This window comes from Labeo rohita, chromosome 12 (assembly GCF_022985175.1).
Source record: "Labeo rohita strain BAU-BD-2019 chromosome 12, IGBB_LRoh.1.0, whole genome shotgun sequence".
Taxonomy (NCBI): domain Eukaryota; kingdom Metazoa; phylum Chordata; class Actinopteri; order Cypriniformes; family Cyprinidae; genus Labeo; species Labeo rohita.
Window position 1 is genome coordinate 18618793 of NC_066880.1, and position 19663 is coordinate 18638455.

General features: G+C 35.0%; 5 protein-coding genes across 5 annotated transcripts; 2 read left to right on the forward strand and 3 right to left on the reverse strand.

The window, feature by feature from the left end:
* The first annotated feature begins 372 nt into the window (after positions 1–372).
* On the forward strand, positions 373–1597 carry zgc:163057 (Hemoglobin subunit alpha-D-like). The gene is made up of 3 exons (XM_051123904.1): positions 373–711; positions 1038–1242; positions 1347–1597. The coding sequence occupies exons 1-3, from the start codon at positions 620–622 to the stop codon at positions 1473–1475; spliced, it is 426 nt and encodes a 141-aa protein (XP_050979861.1). The 5' UTR covers positions 373–619; the 3' UTR covers positions 1476–1597.
* Positions 1598–2696: 1099 nt separating this feature from the next.
* Positions 2697–3439, reverse strand: hbbe3 (hemoglobin beta embryonic-3). The gene is made up of 3 exons (XM_051124466.1): positions 3272–3439; positions 2921–3143; positions 2697–2842 (listed from the first exon to the last, which is right to left on the reverse strand). The coding sequence occupies exons 1-3, from the start codon at positions 3361–3363 to the stop codon at positions 2714–2716; spliced, it is 444 nt and encodes a 147-aa protein (XP_050980423.1). The 5' UTR covers positions 3364–3439; the 3' UTR covers positions 2697–2713.
* Positions 3440–9229: 5790 nt separating this feature from the next.
* hbbe2 (hemoglobin beta embryonic-2) lies at positions 9230–9883 on the reverse strand. The gene is made up of 3 exons (XM_051124464.1): positions 9771–9883; positions 9463–9685; positions 9230–9364 (listed from the first exon to the last, which is right to left on the reverse strand). Exons 1-3 carry the CDS (start codon positions 9860–9862, stop codon positions 9236–9238), a joined length of 444 nt encoding a protein of 147 aa, XP_050980421.1. The 5' UTR covers positions 9863–9883; the 3' UTR covers positions 9230–9235.
* A 2164-nt stretch (positions 9884–12047) lies between these two features.
* hbae5 (hemoglobin, alpha embryonic 5) lies at positions 12048–12779 on the forward strand. The gene is made up of 3 exons (XM_051124488.1): positions 12048–12170; positions 12274–12481; positions 12576–12779. The coding sequence occupies exons 1-3, from the start codon at positions 12076–12078 to the stop codon at positions 12702–12704; spliced, it is 432 nt and encodes a 143-aa protein (XP_050980445.1). The 5' UTR covers positions 12048–12075; the 3' UTR covers positions 12705–12779.
* A 4264-nt stretch (positions 12780–17043) lies between these two features.
* Positions 17044–18609, reverse strand: aqp8a.2 (aquaporin 8a, tandem duplicate 2). The gene is made up of 5 exons (XM_051124596.1): positions 18287–18609; positions 17861–17987; positions 17554–17768; positions 17330–17464; positions 17044–17247 (listed from the first exon to the last, which is right to left on the reverse strand). Exons 1-5 carry the CDS (start codon positions 18538–18540, stop codon positions 17205–17207), a joined length of 774 nt encoding a protein of 257 aa, XP_050980553.1. The 5' UTR covers positions 18541–18609; the 3' UTR covers positions 17044–17204.
* Positions 18610–19663: the final 1054 nt, after the last annotated feature.

Below are 19663 nucleotides of genomic sequence, written 5' to 3' on the forward strand. Positions count from 1 at the left end.
CTTTAAAATAGCTTTTACTCCACAAATCTTAAAACGCTGATGTAGCAGTGCAATGCCATAGATCAACTTTTTTAATATTTAGATGAACAACTAACCTCAAAACTGCTTCGACTGACTAAATCTCAGACATGTTGATATTCAGTTGAAATGGTAACATAAAAAAAAGAGTAGCCATTCCTCAAAAGTAGTGCGATGAGATTTTATGACTATTTATTGCCCTATCACTACTTATTACGAAATACATCACTGAACTCACTAAAGTCGGAATCCCGGCGAGATAACAGCGGCTCTTCCAATATGACGCAGAGTAGCCTAAGTTTAACACTGCGCAGTTTCAACTCTCACGTGATTACCTCTGGCTTGCCGGTGAGTTGAAGAGAGCGACCGTCGGGAACTACATTTCTGCTATCTGCTCTCTTCTATTTTTTGCTTTTTTTTTTTTTTTTTTTTAAGGCATTATTTGTGGTTAATTATGTGATCGAAATTGCATGGCAAGACGGCTAAACCGTAGTGTTACCCGACGAATTATTCGCGTTGTTCAGAAGCTATCTCTAATTATATTTATTCACCTGTGTTTACATAGTATAAATATATATTACTTGTGCCACGCGGTCTTATAATGCTCTCGAACACCGAAAAAGAGTTGATAATACAGATATGGGACAAAATGATTCCAGTGGCAGAGGAAATTGGATCTGAGGCTCTATTAAGGTATGCTGTCCTAGATTAAACAAATATAAGCAAACAAACCAGACCGATATTTCTATAAACAAAAATATGACAAAACTGGGCAGTTGCTTTTCTTTAAATTAGGCTATACCAAACTTGTTCCGACTTACTCTTTGGTGAATCCTTGATAGTTCGTCGTTTAATTCTCTGAGTATCAAAAGTCTTTACAATGATTGAAGGTCTTGTGGTATTTGGCAGTTTCCCATGAGTGATGACGCAAACAACGGAGAGGGAGGAAATACTGTAGGGGTCTCGTTCAGTCTGCGTCTTACTGACCTTGTGTTTCTCCTATGTTAACTGGTTTACAGGATGTTCACATCGTTCCCCAAAACGAAGACATACTTCTCTCATCTAGATATCAGCCCCCATTCGGAGCATTTACGCTGCCACGGGAAGAAAATCATCCAGGCTTTAGCAGAGGGTGCGAGGAACATAAGCACACTTACTACAACGTTGGCACCGCTAAGCAGGTTCCATGCCTATCAACTGCGAATACATCCTACAAATTTCAAGGTGTTCATATAATGTCTATCTGTCCGCTTAACTGATCCAGTATAAATATGGTGGTGTGTTTTTTTCCTTTAGCTTTCTAACGTAAACCTTTCACATTTTTCCAGCTTTTCAATCATTGCATCATTGTGACGTTAGCCTGCCATATGGGTGACAACTTCACACCAGTTGCACACGCGGCGATAGACAAGTTTCTTTCGGCATTCTCTGCTGTTTTAGCCGAGAAGTTCCGATGAAGACCCCTCCGAAGAAGGATAGGATGGTTTATCTTTAATAAATAAATAATTCATGTTTTACAAAGTTTGTGTGTATTTGTTATCTGTCTGTAATGCCATGAAATAATCAATTAAAAAATAACTATATATATATGTATTATTTCTTTTTTATATTTGTTATTGATTTATATATATATATATATATATATACATACATACATTTTTACTGTGATGCAGTCAATGCAGGATTTGTCAGTATTTTGGCTTCCTAATACAAAGTCGTCTTCATTAGGTATATGAATTTTCAACGTCAACGTCATTGTTGATGTCTGAAACTATTAAATACTTGATGCAAAAGGAAAGAAGTCAATCAGTGACCATTTGTTGCACCTGATCATGGCCGTGATGCTTAATGTGTGTGTGCTGCTATCCAGACTTAAGTGCTGAAATCTTGGCCAAGTCCAAAGGAAATGTGACGCTCTCCATTGTGCTGAAAGCATTAAACACTAGACCTGTCATACCTGCGGATCACTTCACTACTTTAATAGTAGACCTATATGAAACAGGAAAGAAACTGGGTTTCTGTAATAGCACTAAAAAACTGAACGTTTTGCACGAAATGCACAATAATCAGGTTTAAATATAGTTCATCACTCCAATTTGTCTATATCTTACATTTTAACTAGTTGAATTTTGCTTGTTCCATTGGTAGTCACATATTTAGCCAGATTTCAAACATGTACGCTGCTATAGTTATATATACGCAAATAGTTAATAATAAACAAAGCTAATAATTTTCAGAATTTTTCAGAAATCTTAGCTGTTTTTTTTTTCGATTTTGTTATGACAAATATGCACCCCATTATTAGTTTGTGTTAAAACTGTGTAATCCAAACTGCTGGAGATATGCAATTCAAAAACATAAATCTTAAATTTAATATAGAGTATATTTTGAATGTTTACAATAAAGCATTTTTGAACTTAAATGAGAGACCTCTGCACATTAGGTTTTCGTCATTTGTATTTCTTTTAAGGCGTGGGAAGAGGAAGGGGCAGGAAGTGGAAATCATATCAGAATGAACAAAGACCTGGAACAGAAGTACTGGCCTTCCTGACTATATGCAACATTCTTGTAAGTTACTAAAATTGTGAATATTATCACTTTTGAAATTATATAAGAGACGACTCAATGGACAACAAATCGTTTCAATCATTTATTTTTCCACTAACGCATTACACAGTTTCAGTACAAGATAATTTCAGTGATACTGCCTTGACAGGGCTGACACAACAACAGACAGGAACTTCTGCCACGCAGCTTGGATGTATGGGGTGAACTCAGTCCTCAGGCGTGTAGCGATCACCACGGTCAGGCAGTCACCTAAGAGCTGGAAGAGAAGTTGAGAAAGGTAAGCACAGCCCCAACATAATAATCAACATAATAGCCACTGCACTGAGACGCCAACCTGGAAATTGCCTGGATCGACTTGAAGTTTCAGTGAGTGAAGCTCGCTCAGGGAAGCGTAGGTGTTCTTGATATCATCCATGTTTTTGAGAGCTTTCTCCAATCCTTGAAGTACTACCACTCCGTGAGCTGCGACATTTGGGTTAGCCATGATTGCCTCAGCGTTAAAAAGGTTTCCAAACCCACCAAAGTACCGTCGAGTCCAAGGGTAAACGACCAAGCATCTTAAAACCACACAATGAAGAATGGGACATTATGCTTCTAAAAGGCTAATGGTTAATTACAAACACAGTCTTTGAAGAAATACATACAATGAAATATATCGAACAAAGCAGGCCAGAAATAAGATTACCTCGTCAAGCTCTCTAGGCCTACCGACTCGTAGTCGAGTTTGGCGAATACACCCTGTATCGCAGCGCGCTCTTCATCTGTCCACGCAACCATCGTGTCTTGTGGCTTTACAGCTGCTGGACATAGGTTTAAATAGGCCTTCTTGGCCGCCGCCCATGTATTTCGGACAGATGTGTTTGGCCGATAGTCCGGAAAAAAAAGGCGGCAACTGACCGATAAACTCCACAGTCCATATGAATTGTTTATGGCATACATTAATGTTTCATCGCCAAAATGTGGGTATTTATTGAGGCTTCTTGTTTAAGTTAAGTCGTTGCTAGGTTAAAAATTATATTAATAATAAACGTAAACCTATCATATTGTATCACATATATTCATAGGCTACACATAATATTATGTATAAATAATTGCCTCAGTTTTTTAACTTAAACTGAAATTATAAAATAATCGAAATGTTCTCAAGTAATTAAAAGAACAACAACTTTGAAATCATCAGTTATAATATAAACAGAGAAAATGGGCATCAACATTTTTTCACTAGAAACAGCCACAATGTTAGGGTTTTCATTAAGTTTTTCACCATTCATATGATATGCCTTTGAGCATTCATTTTTTGGTGTATCACTGTACTTGAGGCTAAAAATCTATCTAAATCTTTGTGTGTGTCCTTTTAATGACTTTTTCATGAATTGTCCACAAGCAGGAAGCAGGCCTTATCACACCAGAAACATTAGCCTCCTATAAGGCTTAGGGGTCCCCTGTATGAACGATCCCTTTAAGTCAGTAATATTAAACAAAAAGCTCAGAAGGGAAAAGCAAAAGTTGGTTATGTATCGGAATTGGAATATTTTCATTGGCTGAGATTACATCCTTGCAAGGACATTAAATATACATGGGCTGCAGTCATTTAATTCTAACAATAGAGTGCTGCAGGCCAAATAGAGTGTTGTAGTTCAAAACCAGGAAAAGAGTTCGCATTGTAACACTTCCAGTTTCATCGCCCAGAAGTCAATAGCTTTTTTGAATGGGTTTTTGGTTGAAAGGTGTCCCTTTAGGGGCATTAATAATATCACCACACCAAACAGGAAAACATTTACATTTAACATATCCATGTTTATGGAAACTTAAGGTTTATGGGATGTTGCTGTGAATCAGTTTGATATAACACTACTTGTTGTATTTGTGTTCTTCTACTATTCAATAAACTCTTTTTACCATCATCACTTCGCTTCCTGCTTCTCCTCTTTTTTCCTCAGTCAGTTTCTTGGCTGATAGAAGACTGTTAATAGTGTTTTAGGTACCAGACAATACCTCCTGTTAACAGGGTTTGGGTATTAGATTACTCTGCTGACGAGTTGTTCTATTGCTGGACAAACTGATATTTTCTGACGGGATCAGGAGTCCGGGGTTGGATCTTAATTGTCTAGGCATGGAGACAGCGATCTAACAGTACACACATTAGAGTGATTCTAACTTTAATGCTATCTTATTGGCAATGAACAGCTGTAGCCTTTATGTAGGCTATACAGACTTGAGTGGTTCATAAAATGAAAATGTGCAGACTGTGGAGCCAGCAGAAATAGAGGAGAATAATACCTGTACGTGTAATTAAAAATACATGTAAATACTGAATACATTTTGAAATCATTTTTGTTTGTTTATTAGTTACACTTCTTCGTCGAACCCGCGCATATGTGCAATAAGGGCCATTCCAGGAATGGGTGCCATTTTTGTCCCCAGGACATAACATGTACAAATATGTATAAGAATGAACTGTAAAATACATTTTATTATTAAGCAAAGTGTCCTGCACATTAACTGCAAATTTAAAATATTTAATTTTAAAAATTATTAAAAACTACCTAAAACACTGAAACTATAGCATTTATACAGGTCCCCAGTGTCTAATGATACATTTTAACATGAAGTACAATGTTTAAAATATTTCAGAAATTATTTGTATTTTGCATTTTTGCGCACCTCCATATCCCATCTGTGATTTAAATACATTTATTTCAAAACAAATTTATAATAGTTTAGAGAAAATACATATTTTGGTCATGTCCCCAGGTTTTCACTCAGTCCTGTTACCCTAACACATTCCCCCCTCTAAAAAACTTGGAAAATTCCACAAGACACATTTTCAACATAATACTGCAACATCTGGATCTTCTGAAGGCAATGAAATGACCAACAGCATGTGGTCTTATTTTCTTTTCTGTAAATTTGATGATATTGTAAGTGTGTCAGTGAGTGTCATTATAAATATACTGTCCTGTTACCTAAATTATTTCTTAGATGTTACTTGATTATTTTTGAAATACAAATCTTTGATGAATCACTATAATTTGCTGAGTATCCTCATAATATTAGTATGTACTCCATGTGGCTATGTATTTACTAATTTTATCCAAAAATCTCAGTCCTGTTACTTTTAGTCCTGTTACTCATATACTCATATATCCTATACTCAGGTATAGTAACTGAGTAATAGTAACAGGAATGAGTGATTTATTAATGTAAATATTAGGCTACATCCATGTTAATCTAGATAAATTTGAAAATGCATCTTTTTCTCAACGTTTTGGCCTTTTATGCAAACTAAGACAATGTTTTTGCCCAGAGAAAACTTATGGTTGTTCCAGCAGTGTTGTTTTATATTATGACAGAAAATGTACTTGCAGTTTCTGTCCTGTGGCAATTATGTATTAGACCCAAACATGGAATGGCGTTTGAGTGTTACCTGCACTGTAAGAAAACAATATCCACAGAAAAACTGAAAAGGCATTATTTGTTAAAGGGGTCATTGGATGCCCATTTTCCACAAGTTGATATGATTCTTTAGGGTCTTAATGAAAAGCCTATAATATACTTTGGATAAAAATTCTCAATGGTAGTGTAAAACAACATTCTTTTTACTTTGCCAAAATCAGCTCTGCAAAAATTATCCTGTTCTAGTCGAGGTTGCTTTAAATGTTAATGAGCTCTGCTCGCCCCGCCCCTCTCTTCTCTCTGTGGAGTGACCAGCCAGTTTACTTTAGCTGCCTTTAACCGCTAAACTTGCTAACTAGCACGTTATTAGGAAAGGTAATCACAAAAATTCATAAAAAACCTTAAACTCACTTCTGCTGTAAGTGAAGCTGGATCACGAATAATTCGCGCGAACATTGAGGGATATATGTAGATCGGGAGGTGCATTCCATTCACAAACAAACATAATCCACTCAGGCTTCAGCGGCTCAGATGTCGGGAGTAAATGACGACCACTATGTTCATTATTACATCCAGCAGCACAACACCTCAATCGCTCAATGGGAGATATTCTTATCTAACTTACATCCCTGCTCCGGCATCGAAACAATGGAGGTCGGACTGTTACAGCTGATTTCGGGCGGGTCTGAGGTAAGATGCTCATGTCAATCAACTATCGTGGGAGCGGCCTCTGACGGTGTGACACCACACCCACAGGCATCTGAGAATGGCTTGATTTGAAAAAGGGGATATTATTTTTATAGATGAATTAAAAACCACTGCATGGATTTTTATCATTATAGGGTAGATGTGTACATACAATGCCAACACAAACAACATGTAAAAGTGAACTTTGCATCCGATGACCCCTTTAAGTTTATAATTTCAATATATTTTTTTAATATATGTATTATTTTTCATTATTTATATTTTATCTTATAACCCGTCTTAAACATAACCCTAATAAAAACCATTGCAGACCGCTAGATTTAAATAGAAACATGATTTGGCCTTTTTTTTAAGCTATGAGGTTAGCTTACTAGTCAGTGTTTAACACTGTTCACTATATCAGTGCAAGCAGTAATACCTCACATGTGCAGTCAAACCTATATACTAATATAATGGATATTCATTCCTGTTACCCAGTTTCATTCCTGTTACTAAATAGTTTTTTCTTAACAAAATAAAGTTAAACCACTATTTTTCTAATTAAGTTTATGCCATCATTTGTCCCATTATTTAATAAATTGCATCACAATAAATTGATAAGCTTGAGGTTTGAGTCACCTTTAAAATGAAAAAATTAGTTTGTGTACTTTAGAAAAATACAAAATACACCTTGTGTATAAATTTAAAATTAGTATTTCTTTCTGGCTACTTTGTATAGGTTTCTATGTAAGTACTGGTACTTTTGATTGGGCTGAGGCTGGAATTTAGCGAGTTGGAAGTAAAAGTATAAGATGGACGTATACTATGTGTCAGGAGCATTCACTCAGTATCATTATCTCATTTTTGACCGAGATGGCTTTTAGCTGGTTTTGCATCTGAGCTCTTCATATGTATATATTATATAAGAGTTGTTCCAAAATGTTTTTAAAAAGACATAAGAGTTTTGGTAACACGACTGAGAAAAATCCATCCATCTTCCACTTTAAAATTCTGTAAAACATTAAATAAAGTTACCTGAGATGGACCAATACAGATTTTGAATAGTTAAATATGTGTATCAGTAGATTCCATCTTGGAAGGGTTTTGGAAGCAAGTGGCACCCATTCGGGAAATTCAATTCAATTCAATTCAAATGTATTTGTATAGCGCTTTTCACGATACATATCGTTGCAAAGCAACTTTACACCAAATTGACATTTTTACAATATATGTAGTAGTAGCTTGATGTACATATGACAGAGATGTGTGGTAAAGATCAATATTAACGTAATTAAACAGACAAAGAACTATAAATGAGTAGCAGAATTCGGTAGTGCTGTATGTTGTTTCAGGGTTGGTATCATCTGAAGTCCTCTGTGGGGTTGGTATCATCTCTTCTTAAGTGTTCTGGATTCCCACTGAAGCTTGTGAATTCCTAGTTACCACGGGATGTCAATCCCATGGCGAAAACAGAGAACAAATGGCCCTTAAACGAATCTTTGTTCTTTGGTTTCACATTTCACAAATGAACACTAAATAAAGTATTGCTTTGTTGATTACTAGCTTTTGTAATATGAAAATAAAGACAAACTTTTGGACATATCGGCATATCACTTAAAAAAATGCTATTGCTATTTCAAGTTAAGCCTACCTTAACGGAGTAGACACCCCTTTCAGTACGCGCATGCTTTCTATGAAATTTGGCCGTAATTTGTTGCTCCTACCCCGCCTCTCAAGTGTTGGTATCACCAGATTTAAGCTATCCAAAAACATTTACGAACGATCTGGGTGCAAAGTCTCCATCGTATCTAATGCACCTAGTCAGCTGATAGAATTAAAAGAGTGATTTGATTTACAATGGGAAAAACCCAGCCTATGTGTATTAAATGAGCCATGCCATTAAAATTTCCATTTAAAATCAGTTTTAATTCGTAGACTGCTTGACGCACTATTCAACTGCCACATTTAACTCAATCGTTTAAAATATGTTAATTTATATTTATATCATAATGGTATAAACAGTAAACAGGCTGTTTAAATATAAAATCTCAACGCTATTTATTTGTTTGTCTATTATTTTGCAGAAAATGTAAACCTTGTAAATATTTTAGAAGCGTTTTAGTGTAGTTTGAATGGCAACTGACCACCAGATAAATATTAATTTATTCAAATAAGTCTAATTAATTCAGACAAGATATTTATTTAGTCCACTAAAGCATTTATCCACGATTCGGTAGAATCTGAGTTCACACAAGACTTTCAAGAAAACGTTTAAAGAAGACACCAGCCTCTTTTAAGCATCATGTATGTTGCACCATTTAACCAGCTGCTAAATCGTCTTTTATATGTCTTGTTTATTGTTTGAATGATTGATTGAAATTATAACTTTGTGATAAATGTTCTGGAATCTCTGACAAAATTATGGCAGTTTTCAGTTTTGGGTGAACTGCCCCTTAATGACACTCGCACAATGATCAGTTTAAACACACGGCTCAGGTGCGTATCAGTTCCTCTTTATTGAGTTAGAGACCAAAACATACAATGGTTGCCCCATATGTTAAAGGTTTTAATGATACTGTCTGCACAGAGCAGAGACGACAACAGCGAGGAACTTCTGCCAGGCAGCCTGCACATCAGGTGTGAAAGAGGTACCCATAGTGGATGCAATCACGATGGTCAGGCAGTCGGCCAGCAGCTGAAACGAAAAAAGCAGAAGAGAGTCGTGCAACAGGTGAGTCACTGGTAGCTTTTACATAGCGTCTGACTGCATCTGTATGAGTTGTATTTGCGTACCCTGAAGTTGTCAGGATCCACGTGCAGTTTATCGGAGTGCAGCACGCTCAGTTCGGTATAGGTGTTCTTGATGTCATCCATGTTCTTCATGGCTCTGTCAAGACCGTGGAGCACGACAACTCCGTGAGCTGCCACCTTTTGATTGGACATGATGGCCTCTGCATTGTACAGGTTTCCAAAGCTTGCGAAGTACCGCTGAGTCCAGGGATACACAATCAAGGTCCTGCAATATACCAACACACAAAAAATGATTAAATAAAAAGATATATTTCTGTTTAATAAAGTATGATTAATAATGATGAGCATACCTCTGCAGAGCTTTGGGGCCAGCGTCCTCATAATTCAGCTTGCTGAAAATGTCCTGGATGTAGGCACGCTCCTGATCGGTCCACACAACCATGTTGTCAGTTTATGATTTTTTCTCCGCTAGGAATAAGAATCATGCCTTTCCACTCTTGTCGACACTATTTATGCCATCGGGTTGCATTGCCAATACAAGAGAGCTCGTCTGATTGGCTGGAACTTCTAGTGGGCAGGACGCTAAAGATGTAGTGATTTCGCACGTTTGTTCTAGAAGTTTTAATGTAAGTGGCAAAACACTTGTAGTATAACACACGCCCCCTTTTTGTGCAAAGAATTAAACACCTTAGTATTATGTTTAAAAGGTGAATCAACATAATATGGCAAAGAGGATGTCTTGCAGATAAAAATCGTAAGCGTTTAGGATTGTAGAGTACGATTATTTTTGATTATTTAAATCATTTGGGAAATGTGACTTTCAAAGACTATCAGTTATTGTTGTGATCTCAGCAGCTGGTTATCTTCATGCACATACGGCATATTCAAAACGACTTTGCCTTATCTCTGCTCACAGACTCTCCACTTACGTAGATCTCAAAATGAAATGTTTGTGTGTTAAAGAAAATCCGGTCTCATCAAATGCTGAATTAAAAGGGTGTGGTCATTTTATCGATTCACCAGACACGCAGTATTTCAGCGCCAATAAATGAAATAAATGATTTATAAATCAATTCAGAATTTTAAAAATCTGAATAATCAAGAACTGTGCTCTCAGTTCCCCTTTTAGTCGTTTTTTCTTCACAATCTGTGCCCTGTAAGAAAACTCATGTTTAATAATAATAATAAATAATAATACTTTATTAATTAGTAATAATCATATAAATAACATAATGCAATTGTAATATTCAAAGGGTAATATATTAAAAAATAAAAACAGTAGTAAAATAAAAGTAAAAAAATAATAAAAATAATAATAATAATAATAATCATACATATATATAACTATAACTGTAACTAACGCAGTTTTGCGAGAATGAAAGTAAAACCAGCGCATAGCCGTGCATGAGCATAATGGACTGTTTATATTGCACACCAGTAATTAAATTAAAGTAAATCTGCATTTGCCAGTTTATTTTTTAAAAATAAATTAACTAAAGAACAGCGTAAAGTCACGCATACTGGGTGCAAGAAGCATGGACATAAGAGGTCATGTCTTATAGGCCTACTAAAATTTAAACTAACGTACTAAACGAATTAATTAGTCAAGTCATGTGTTGTTTCTTGAACTGAAGATGAGAACGTGGTTTGATTAGGATCTGCTCAAAATTAAATGTGTGTTAAAGAAAATCCAGTCTCATCAAATACTGAATTAAAAGGGTGTGGTCATTTTATCGATTCACCAGACACGCAGTATTTCAGAGCCAATAAATGAAATAAATGATTTATAAATCAATTCAGAATTTTAAAAATCTGAATAATCAAGAACTGTGCCCTCAGTTCCCCTTTTAGTCGTTTTTTTCTTTACAATCCTTGCCCTGTAAGAAAAGTCATGTTTAATAATAATAATAATAATCATAATAATCATAATAATCATAATCATAATAATACTTTATTAATTAGTAATAATCATATAAATAACATAATGCATTTGTAATATTCAAAGAGTAATATATTAAAAAATAAGAACAGTAGTAAAAAAAAGTAAAAAAAAAAAAATACTAATCATACATATATTTAACTATAACTGTAACTAACGCAGTTTTGCAAGAATTAAAGTAAAACCAGCGCATAGCCGTGCATGAGCATAATGGACTGTTTATATTGCATACCAGTAATTAAATTAAATTAAAGTAAATCTGCATTTGCCAGTTTATTTTTTTTTTAAAAATTGACTAAAGAACAGCGTGAAGTCACGCATATTGGGTGCAAGAAGCATGGACATAAGAGGTCATGTCTTATAGGCCTATTAAGATTTAAACTAAAGTACTAAACGAATTAATTAGTCAAGTCATGTGTTGTTTCTTGAACTGAAGATGAGAACGTGGTTTGATTAGGATCTGCCAATATCTGTTCATGTCTTGTGACTCAAGTGTGCACGTGTGTATCATCACGTTCTCCCTAAACGAAGAGGAGGGAAAATGGGCATCACGTCAAATTTTCAGTGTAAACTGGCAGGGGTTCAATCATGACACGCAATTAGGTTGTATCTTGGGTGTGCCCACTCAACTACAAACGCTTAAAAAGAGGACCAACGTTTAGGTGGGTAAGTCATTTGACCCTAGCACGACTGCTAAGTTCAGACTTGGATTCAAAATGAGTCTCTCTGCTAATGACAAAGCAACTGTGAAGGCCCTCTGGGCAAAGATCTCCCCAAAGGCTGAGGATATCGGCAGTGAGGCATTGTCCAGGTAAGTCAAATCAGTTTTCTTTTTTTTTTCTATAGACTTTGCATATTTTGCAGCTCTAAGGCTCTGAATAAATCGGTTTTTACATTTCCCCACCATTTTGCAGAATGCTCTATGTCTACCCTCAGACCAAGACCTACTTCTCTCACTGGAGCGACCTGACCCCTGGCTCGGCTCCTGTGAGGAAGCATGGAAAGAAGGTCATCGGTGGAATCGGTTTGGCTGTTGAGAAAATCGACGATCTTTTCAACGGCCTGCTCACTCTTAGCGAGCTGCATGCCTTTCAGCTGAGAGTCGATCCTGCTAACTTCAGGGTAAATATACTGCTGTGTGTCTGACGCTAATTTATTAATAATTTAGTCATGCTTGTCTTACTCAAAATGGTGTCTATTCATTTTTATTTAACAGATCCTGTCCCACAACATTCTTGTGGTGTTGGCCATGCTCTTCCCTGATGACTTCACACCTGAAGCCCACCTGGCCTTGGACAAGTTCTTTGCAAGAGTGGCCCTGGCTTTGTCTGACAAATATCGTTAAGCAGTCTGATATTTGCTAAAGCATGTTTGAATGTTGTTTTGTCTATTTGGTCAGCAACATGTCAATAAAAAATAAACCTGGAGACACTTAGCTTGTGTACTGTTTTTCCCTGACGAAGAGCAAAATATACATTCATTTGCAATACTAACCCATTCACTGTGCAATCCTGCAAATCTAAAATGCGAATCTATATTAATATGGGATCATATGAATTCCGTTAGAATTGTAGAATTGATTCAATAAATCACTAAACTCAGGTTAGACCAAATTTACAGCATACAGGCTGTGAATTAAAGTTAAGCCTGTGCCTGAATAAACCATTAAATAAATAATTTTGGCACATCAGGATATGTTCAAGGTACGATAGCCATCCGCTCTGTTTCTTTAAGCTTATAAATTATTTACGTACATTCTTGTACAGAGTAGACGGTCAAAGTTTATTTCGAAATTAAAAGCAGGATATTGCAGCTAGGTTTTACTAATATACTAATATATATATTTTAGAAACGGGTACACTTATTCACTATTAACTACGACTTTTTATTGATTATTAATAATCAGTAAGGTAGGCATTAATCAATAAGGCATTAATATGTGCTTAAATAGTACTAATAAATGGCTTATATTCTAGTAATATGCATGATAATAAGCAACTAGTTAAGAAACCGTAAAATAAAGTGTTACCATTTGTTTTGTTTTGGGGATAATTATTTTGGATATGTTAATTATTCGATTAATTTGTATTAATTAATATATATGAAGATTATATATATATATATATATATATATATATTACTAGAATATTAGAATATTAGAATATTAGCAGCCATTATATATATATATATATATATATATATATATAAAGATTAATCGAATAATTGAATAATAAAAAACAAAACAAAAAACGTCATCTAATATAAACGAGGTCAGCTTTGAGTCCCATGAGTCTTGAATAAGGCATTTACGGTCACTCAAAGCTGATATCTTGATTGTCTGAAGAGGGAAAAACATCGCTTTATCACACAGCCGCATGCACAAACACCAAGAAAAGCAGACGGGCGTTATAGGCTACAAACAATTTCACATAAAGGTAGGTACTAACAATATTTTGTCTCGAAAAATCACACAAAAATAGTCTAACATTTTAGTGAAACTTTATTTTTAAGGACCAGTTTTCTCAGTATTAAGCATCTTACTATTGGCTGTTCGTTACCACTTACAAAACTTCCTAAAGTTAAATGAAGATAAAACTGAGGCGATTGCTTTTGGATCTTCATTGTGTTAATATCGTTAATATTGGCCCGGTCCCATTTAAAGACCAAGGGTGACCGAGCTTTTGCAGTTGCGTCACCCAAACAGTGGAATGCACTTCTAGTTGTCGTGAGATCTTTTCCGTTGGACACTTTTAAATCTTGAAGACTTAAATTATTCTGTTTAGCCTATGGTGTTGCCTGATAATATTGGGGTTATATAGTTGTTTATGGTTTATCTCGCATGCTTTTATTTGTATCTTATTGAGTTTTTATTTATTTGTTGTTGCTTTTTATATTAAATATATTATTTATATATTTTTAATTATGTTTGGCCTATATATTGTACTTCACTTTGGTACAACGCTTGTTGTTTTTAAATGTCATTAAATAAACGTAAACTTGAACTTGAACCTGAACTTAACAACTATCTTACTAACTAATGATACGATTACTGAGGCAAAAGTCATAGTTAATAGTTAATCAACAGAAGTGGACCTTAAAATAAAGAGTGACTACACTGCAGGGGTGCCCACTCTAATAAAAGCGGGGTTTTTTTTTTTTAACCCAAACGCTGGGTTTAGCTTGTTGGGTCATTTTATTGGGTTATTTTTAATATTTCATTTCCCAGGTGCTGGATATTTTTTCTTTAACTAAGTTGCTGGGTCAGTTTCAATGGGTTATTTTTTTCTAACCAACCGCTGGGTTGAGCCTGTCTCCAACGAAACAACCCAGCTGCTAGTCAGAGTTCAGACTTTTTGTGTCCTCTACAGGAGAGAGTGGTTATCATATTCAAAGTATTCAGCGAAATAAAATAATGTTTGTATACATTTTATGTCATTCATAAAGTCTTCACTGTGCTGTGAATTATATTATTTTAGGCAACATACAAGGACGAGATGTCAGTCAGCCGTACCAGCATGATGGAAATGCCTTTTGCCTTGCATAACATATCATAACATAATCTAATCTGATGTTAAAATATGCTGTGTAATCTCAGTTTGTTTATGGGCAGGTTATGGAGTCAGTCACAGCATCTTTCATGTTGGAGTGAAACATGCCGCGGCGGTCTGAGGTTCATCATTCTCCGGCTAACAGCAGCAGCCCATCACCGGGTTAGATATTGGCGACACACCGCCACGAGAATTAACACTTTTCGATGAAAAGGGAGTTCAGATAAGGGTTGAATACACTTAAATTAAAATGCTACTTTTAAATGTTACATTTTTATTTAATTGCTTGTTAGACGAGTTTAAATGCATGTAATATTGTAAAGTATGCTATATTCACCCAAACAAATTAAATTTGTCTTATTTTTTGTCCATGAGTGTTTTTGATTAATAATAGGGGTGAATTAAGGGTGACGTACAATGGGACAGTAACTATACAGAATTTATTTTCTCACCTAATGAGGGAACATAAAAACTTTTTTTGCTGAGACCTAGGTGTAAGACCACATAATTAAAATGGGATGCCCTCATTGGTGTGACATCTTGTAGGTGGTTGACCATGAAAAGCAAGAACGGAGGAAATGACATAAGCTTTTGCTATAGTTAAGGTCCTAATAAGGTCCTAAAATTGTCATAGCTACTATATTATACAAAGTTTTGATGGAAACGTAAATATGATGCACTACTTTTACAAAATCAAAAAAAAAAAAAATGTTAATATCACGTTTTAATTTTCCGAATTAGGTAGTTTTTATTTTGTCCCAACAGCCCAAGCACAATTTGGGTGGATGGGACAGCATAATTTTGGGTGATTGGAACAGTGCTTAAAGGCTTTGCTAATTTAGAAAATGATTGATCTTGTAACAGAGAACCATTGTATATGCTGTTTATGTCCTAAATCAATGGTTTCCATACTTTTTATTTGTGCAAGCGCTTTTTTTTTTTTGACTTTAAGTTTTTTTCTTTTTCTTTTTCTTTTTCTTTTTTCTTGTCTATTTGATTTTTAAATGTTTTCAATGACTATTGGACTTCAGGCCTTCTTTTACCTCAGTTACATGTGTTGTATTATGTGAATTTTGGATAGATTTATGAAATAAGATATAAAGTTGAACAGAAATAAACATGGGCACTTAATAATAATGAACAGAAATGAATATTTTGCATATAAAATTATATTAAAATATAAACTAACTTGTGCAATACAGTAAATATTCTTACAATACCCTAAATCAATGAAAAAATGTGCTGTCCCAATCACCCTAACGTTACAAAAACATTTTTTTGGGCTCAGTTTACAGAAAAGTGTATGCCACACATCCTTTCATTCTAATATAGCATTGTTTCCTCCTCAAATGGGTAGCTAACATCTTCAGTATTACAGAAATATATAATGTGTTGGGCTGATGTTTTAAATTTATGTCAAGAAACCTTGCACAAGGCGGAATTTAAATTCGGGTCTTAATCACCCTTAATTCACCTTAAATGTTAATCTTTTGATTATTGCTGTCGCCTCTAATTCTGTGTGCCCATTGTAAAGCCTAAGTTTAAAACAATAGTTGACTTAAATAAAACAACCCAACATGCTGGCTAAAGACATTTAAAAATAAACGGAGCAATTCCAATAGGGTCTTGGCACTGCAGTGCTCGGGCCCTAATAACCCAGCATGTGTTCTGTCCAATATTTACCCAGCACTGAGTTACCAAATAACCCAAGTTGAGCTATGTGGAGTGTGGAGATCTACCTTATGCAAAGTTGAAAAACAAGTGATCTTCAGAAGCACTTGATAATACATAAAGGTGTGTTTGATCTATGCTGGAATTGAACTCTACAGTAGGTAAATCTCCAGGAACGGACACCCCTGACATAGTGGGTTAATTAAGTAGTGGATTTCATTTGTTTGGTGTCTGCCAAAATGAAAACATAATAAATAAATAAATCTTGCATTTAGACGTGTTTGATATGGTTTACACATTCTTTATTTGTTCTTTAATATGGAAACTCACAATACTATATAACACACTAATAATACAAAAATACGAAACAGAGTAAATTGCTCTTTTCGGCCAAAACATACACTTTTGTAAAACATTATTAAAAGACAATTTACTGACATCTACTGGAAAAACATAGTGTTGGTCTTTTTTTTTTTTTCTTCTTCTTTTTTTTTAATAAACGTCAGTTACACTACTTGGCAATTTTAAATGCAATATGTGCTGTTGGGTTAAACATATGAAATATTCAGACAGTTTAAAAGTAAGGCATCATTAAAGAGGTTTTAACACGCTGAGGTGCTCCAATATCATTTCAGTATAACACGTATCTTCTCATCTCCGAGCAGAAGCCTGTTAAAAATAAGATAACAGTCTACTGTAAAACTATTTTTTTGATTTCAACAATGAATGGAAGATTTGATATCAAACTAACCTCACAAGAGCAGCCGCCAACAGACCTCCCCCTATCGGGCCGACCCAGTAAACCCAATGATAAGTCCAATAGTTAGCTATCAAAGCAGGTCCAAAAGCTCTTGCAGGATTCAAACAGGTGCCAGAAACATCTCCTCTATTAAATTAAACAACATTGGCATTTCAATTTATAGCAAAGCAGTAAAACTAAAAATGTCTGTTATTAAGATTTTCCTCCAGACTCACCCTGCCAGAATATTGATAATAACAGTGCAGCCCACCATGAAGGGCACCAGGGGGCTTTTGCTCCTTCCATTGACTGCTCCCAGCAGCACTACCATGGTTATTAGACACGTCATAGCAATTTCAGCAAACACAGCCTTTCCCAGGTGCTCATCCGATTTAAGAACAGCAAATGCCGCTCCGGTGGCATTAACGTAGTTGTGGTGTGATGTCATAATCTTCAAAAAATACATTTGTATGTTCAGTAATGTTTAAGAGCTGTGGGAAATAATATTTAATGTTTGTGTAATAAGTGCATTCTTGTTCACACCTTTGACATTGCAGCTCCCAGGACACCTCCGATAAGCTGACTGACAAGGTAGGGAACAACCATCGTCATCTGAAGTCCACCACATAACCAAACAGCGATGGTGAATGGAGGGTTAAAATGTGATCCGCTGCAGAGACAGAGAGAAAATATTCAGGTGAGACATCAGAAAATCACTTTTAACAAACCCAAAATGAGGTTTCCTGACAATTGAGTATGATGCAGCTGAATATAAATGTACTAACATAACAATCAATTAAAATGTATACATCCATTGATTATTTCAGTAAATAAATGTAATAAATAAATACGAATATAAATACTAATATTTTGGCACATAATTAAAACTGATTTAAAAATCAATGCAAGCCATGCAAATATTTAAAAAAATAATAATAAATGAAAAAATAAAATAAAATAAAAACTCACCTGATTTCTGCCATACACGCCACCAGCACAGCCACTGCCAATCCATGGACAAGCGCTGGCTGTAGTCGTCCTGCTGCCGCCACATTTTCAATGACAGACACACAGCCGATAAAGACAAAAAACGTCGTGCCTACCAGCTCCGCGACACACGGCTGGATTACTCTCTCATACCTGCCCTGAGGTTTGTGTTGATTCTTCTTCAGCAAAATTTTGTCCTGCTCTTCAAGCTCTAGCTTCTCTGCCTGCGTTGACATTGTGCACCATCCAGTGCAAAAGTAAATGTGACTGTGGCAGAAAAGAGAGCGCTATGATAACAGAGCCAACCTGACTTGTTCCACCATAAATCACTTTTTTTATACCTGAAGGTCTGATATATTATCGTGGGATTATGTGAAGATTGCGGCACAATCAAGTTTTAGGTGACAATGAAAAGATTTATTGAGAACAATGCGGCATCTAGGTATAACTACAGACATTTTCAGGTTAGAGCTAGATTAGTACATAGTTGTTACCTTATCTGAGGTAAGGTGTTTCACATTTGGACAGCATTGTTTCCATTACTATCTCACTGTTATTGATTTGCTTGTCAAATATGTGATAACTGACTGACCTTGGATGGAAACAATCAACCCATATGGCATAATAAAGTAACACATTGCGCTCCGAGGTGAACTTTGAGCTGCAATGTGATATATTAATATATGCTGATGGTGGTATAGGCTACTACTAATATGCTGAGATTTGAAACCTAAAAATCTTCATTCAGAAGAGAGATCATGAGTTGATTTTTAAATAAAAACAAATTATATTAATATTAGTGCAAAAACTAAAAATGTTCACTCAGGAGAGATATCATGAGTTGATTTAATAAAGAAAAAAAGTAATATTAATATTAGTGCAAAAACTAAAAAACTTTACTCAGAAGAGAGATCATGAATTGATTTATAAATGTAAAAAAAAATAATAATATTAGTGCGAAACCTAAAAATCTTCACTCAGGAGAGAGATCACAAGTTGATTTTATAAAGAAAAAATAATATTATTAATATTGGTGCAAAAACTAAAAATCTTCATTCTGAAGAGAGATCATGAGTTGATTTATAAATGTAAAAAAAAAAAATTATAATAATATTAGTGCGAAACCTAAAAATCTTCACTCAGGAGAGGGATCACAAGTTGATTTTATAAAGAAAAAATAAAAATATTAATATTAGTGCAAAAACTAAAAATCTTCATTCAGAAGAGAGATCATAAGTTGATTTATAAATAAAAAAATATATATATAAATATTAGTGCAAAACCTAAAAGTCTTTACTCAGAAGAGAGATCATGAGTTGATTTATAAATTTAAAATAATAATAATATTAATAGTGCGAA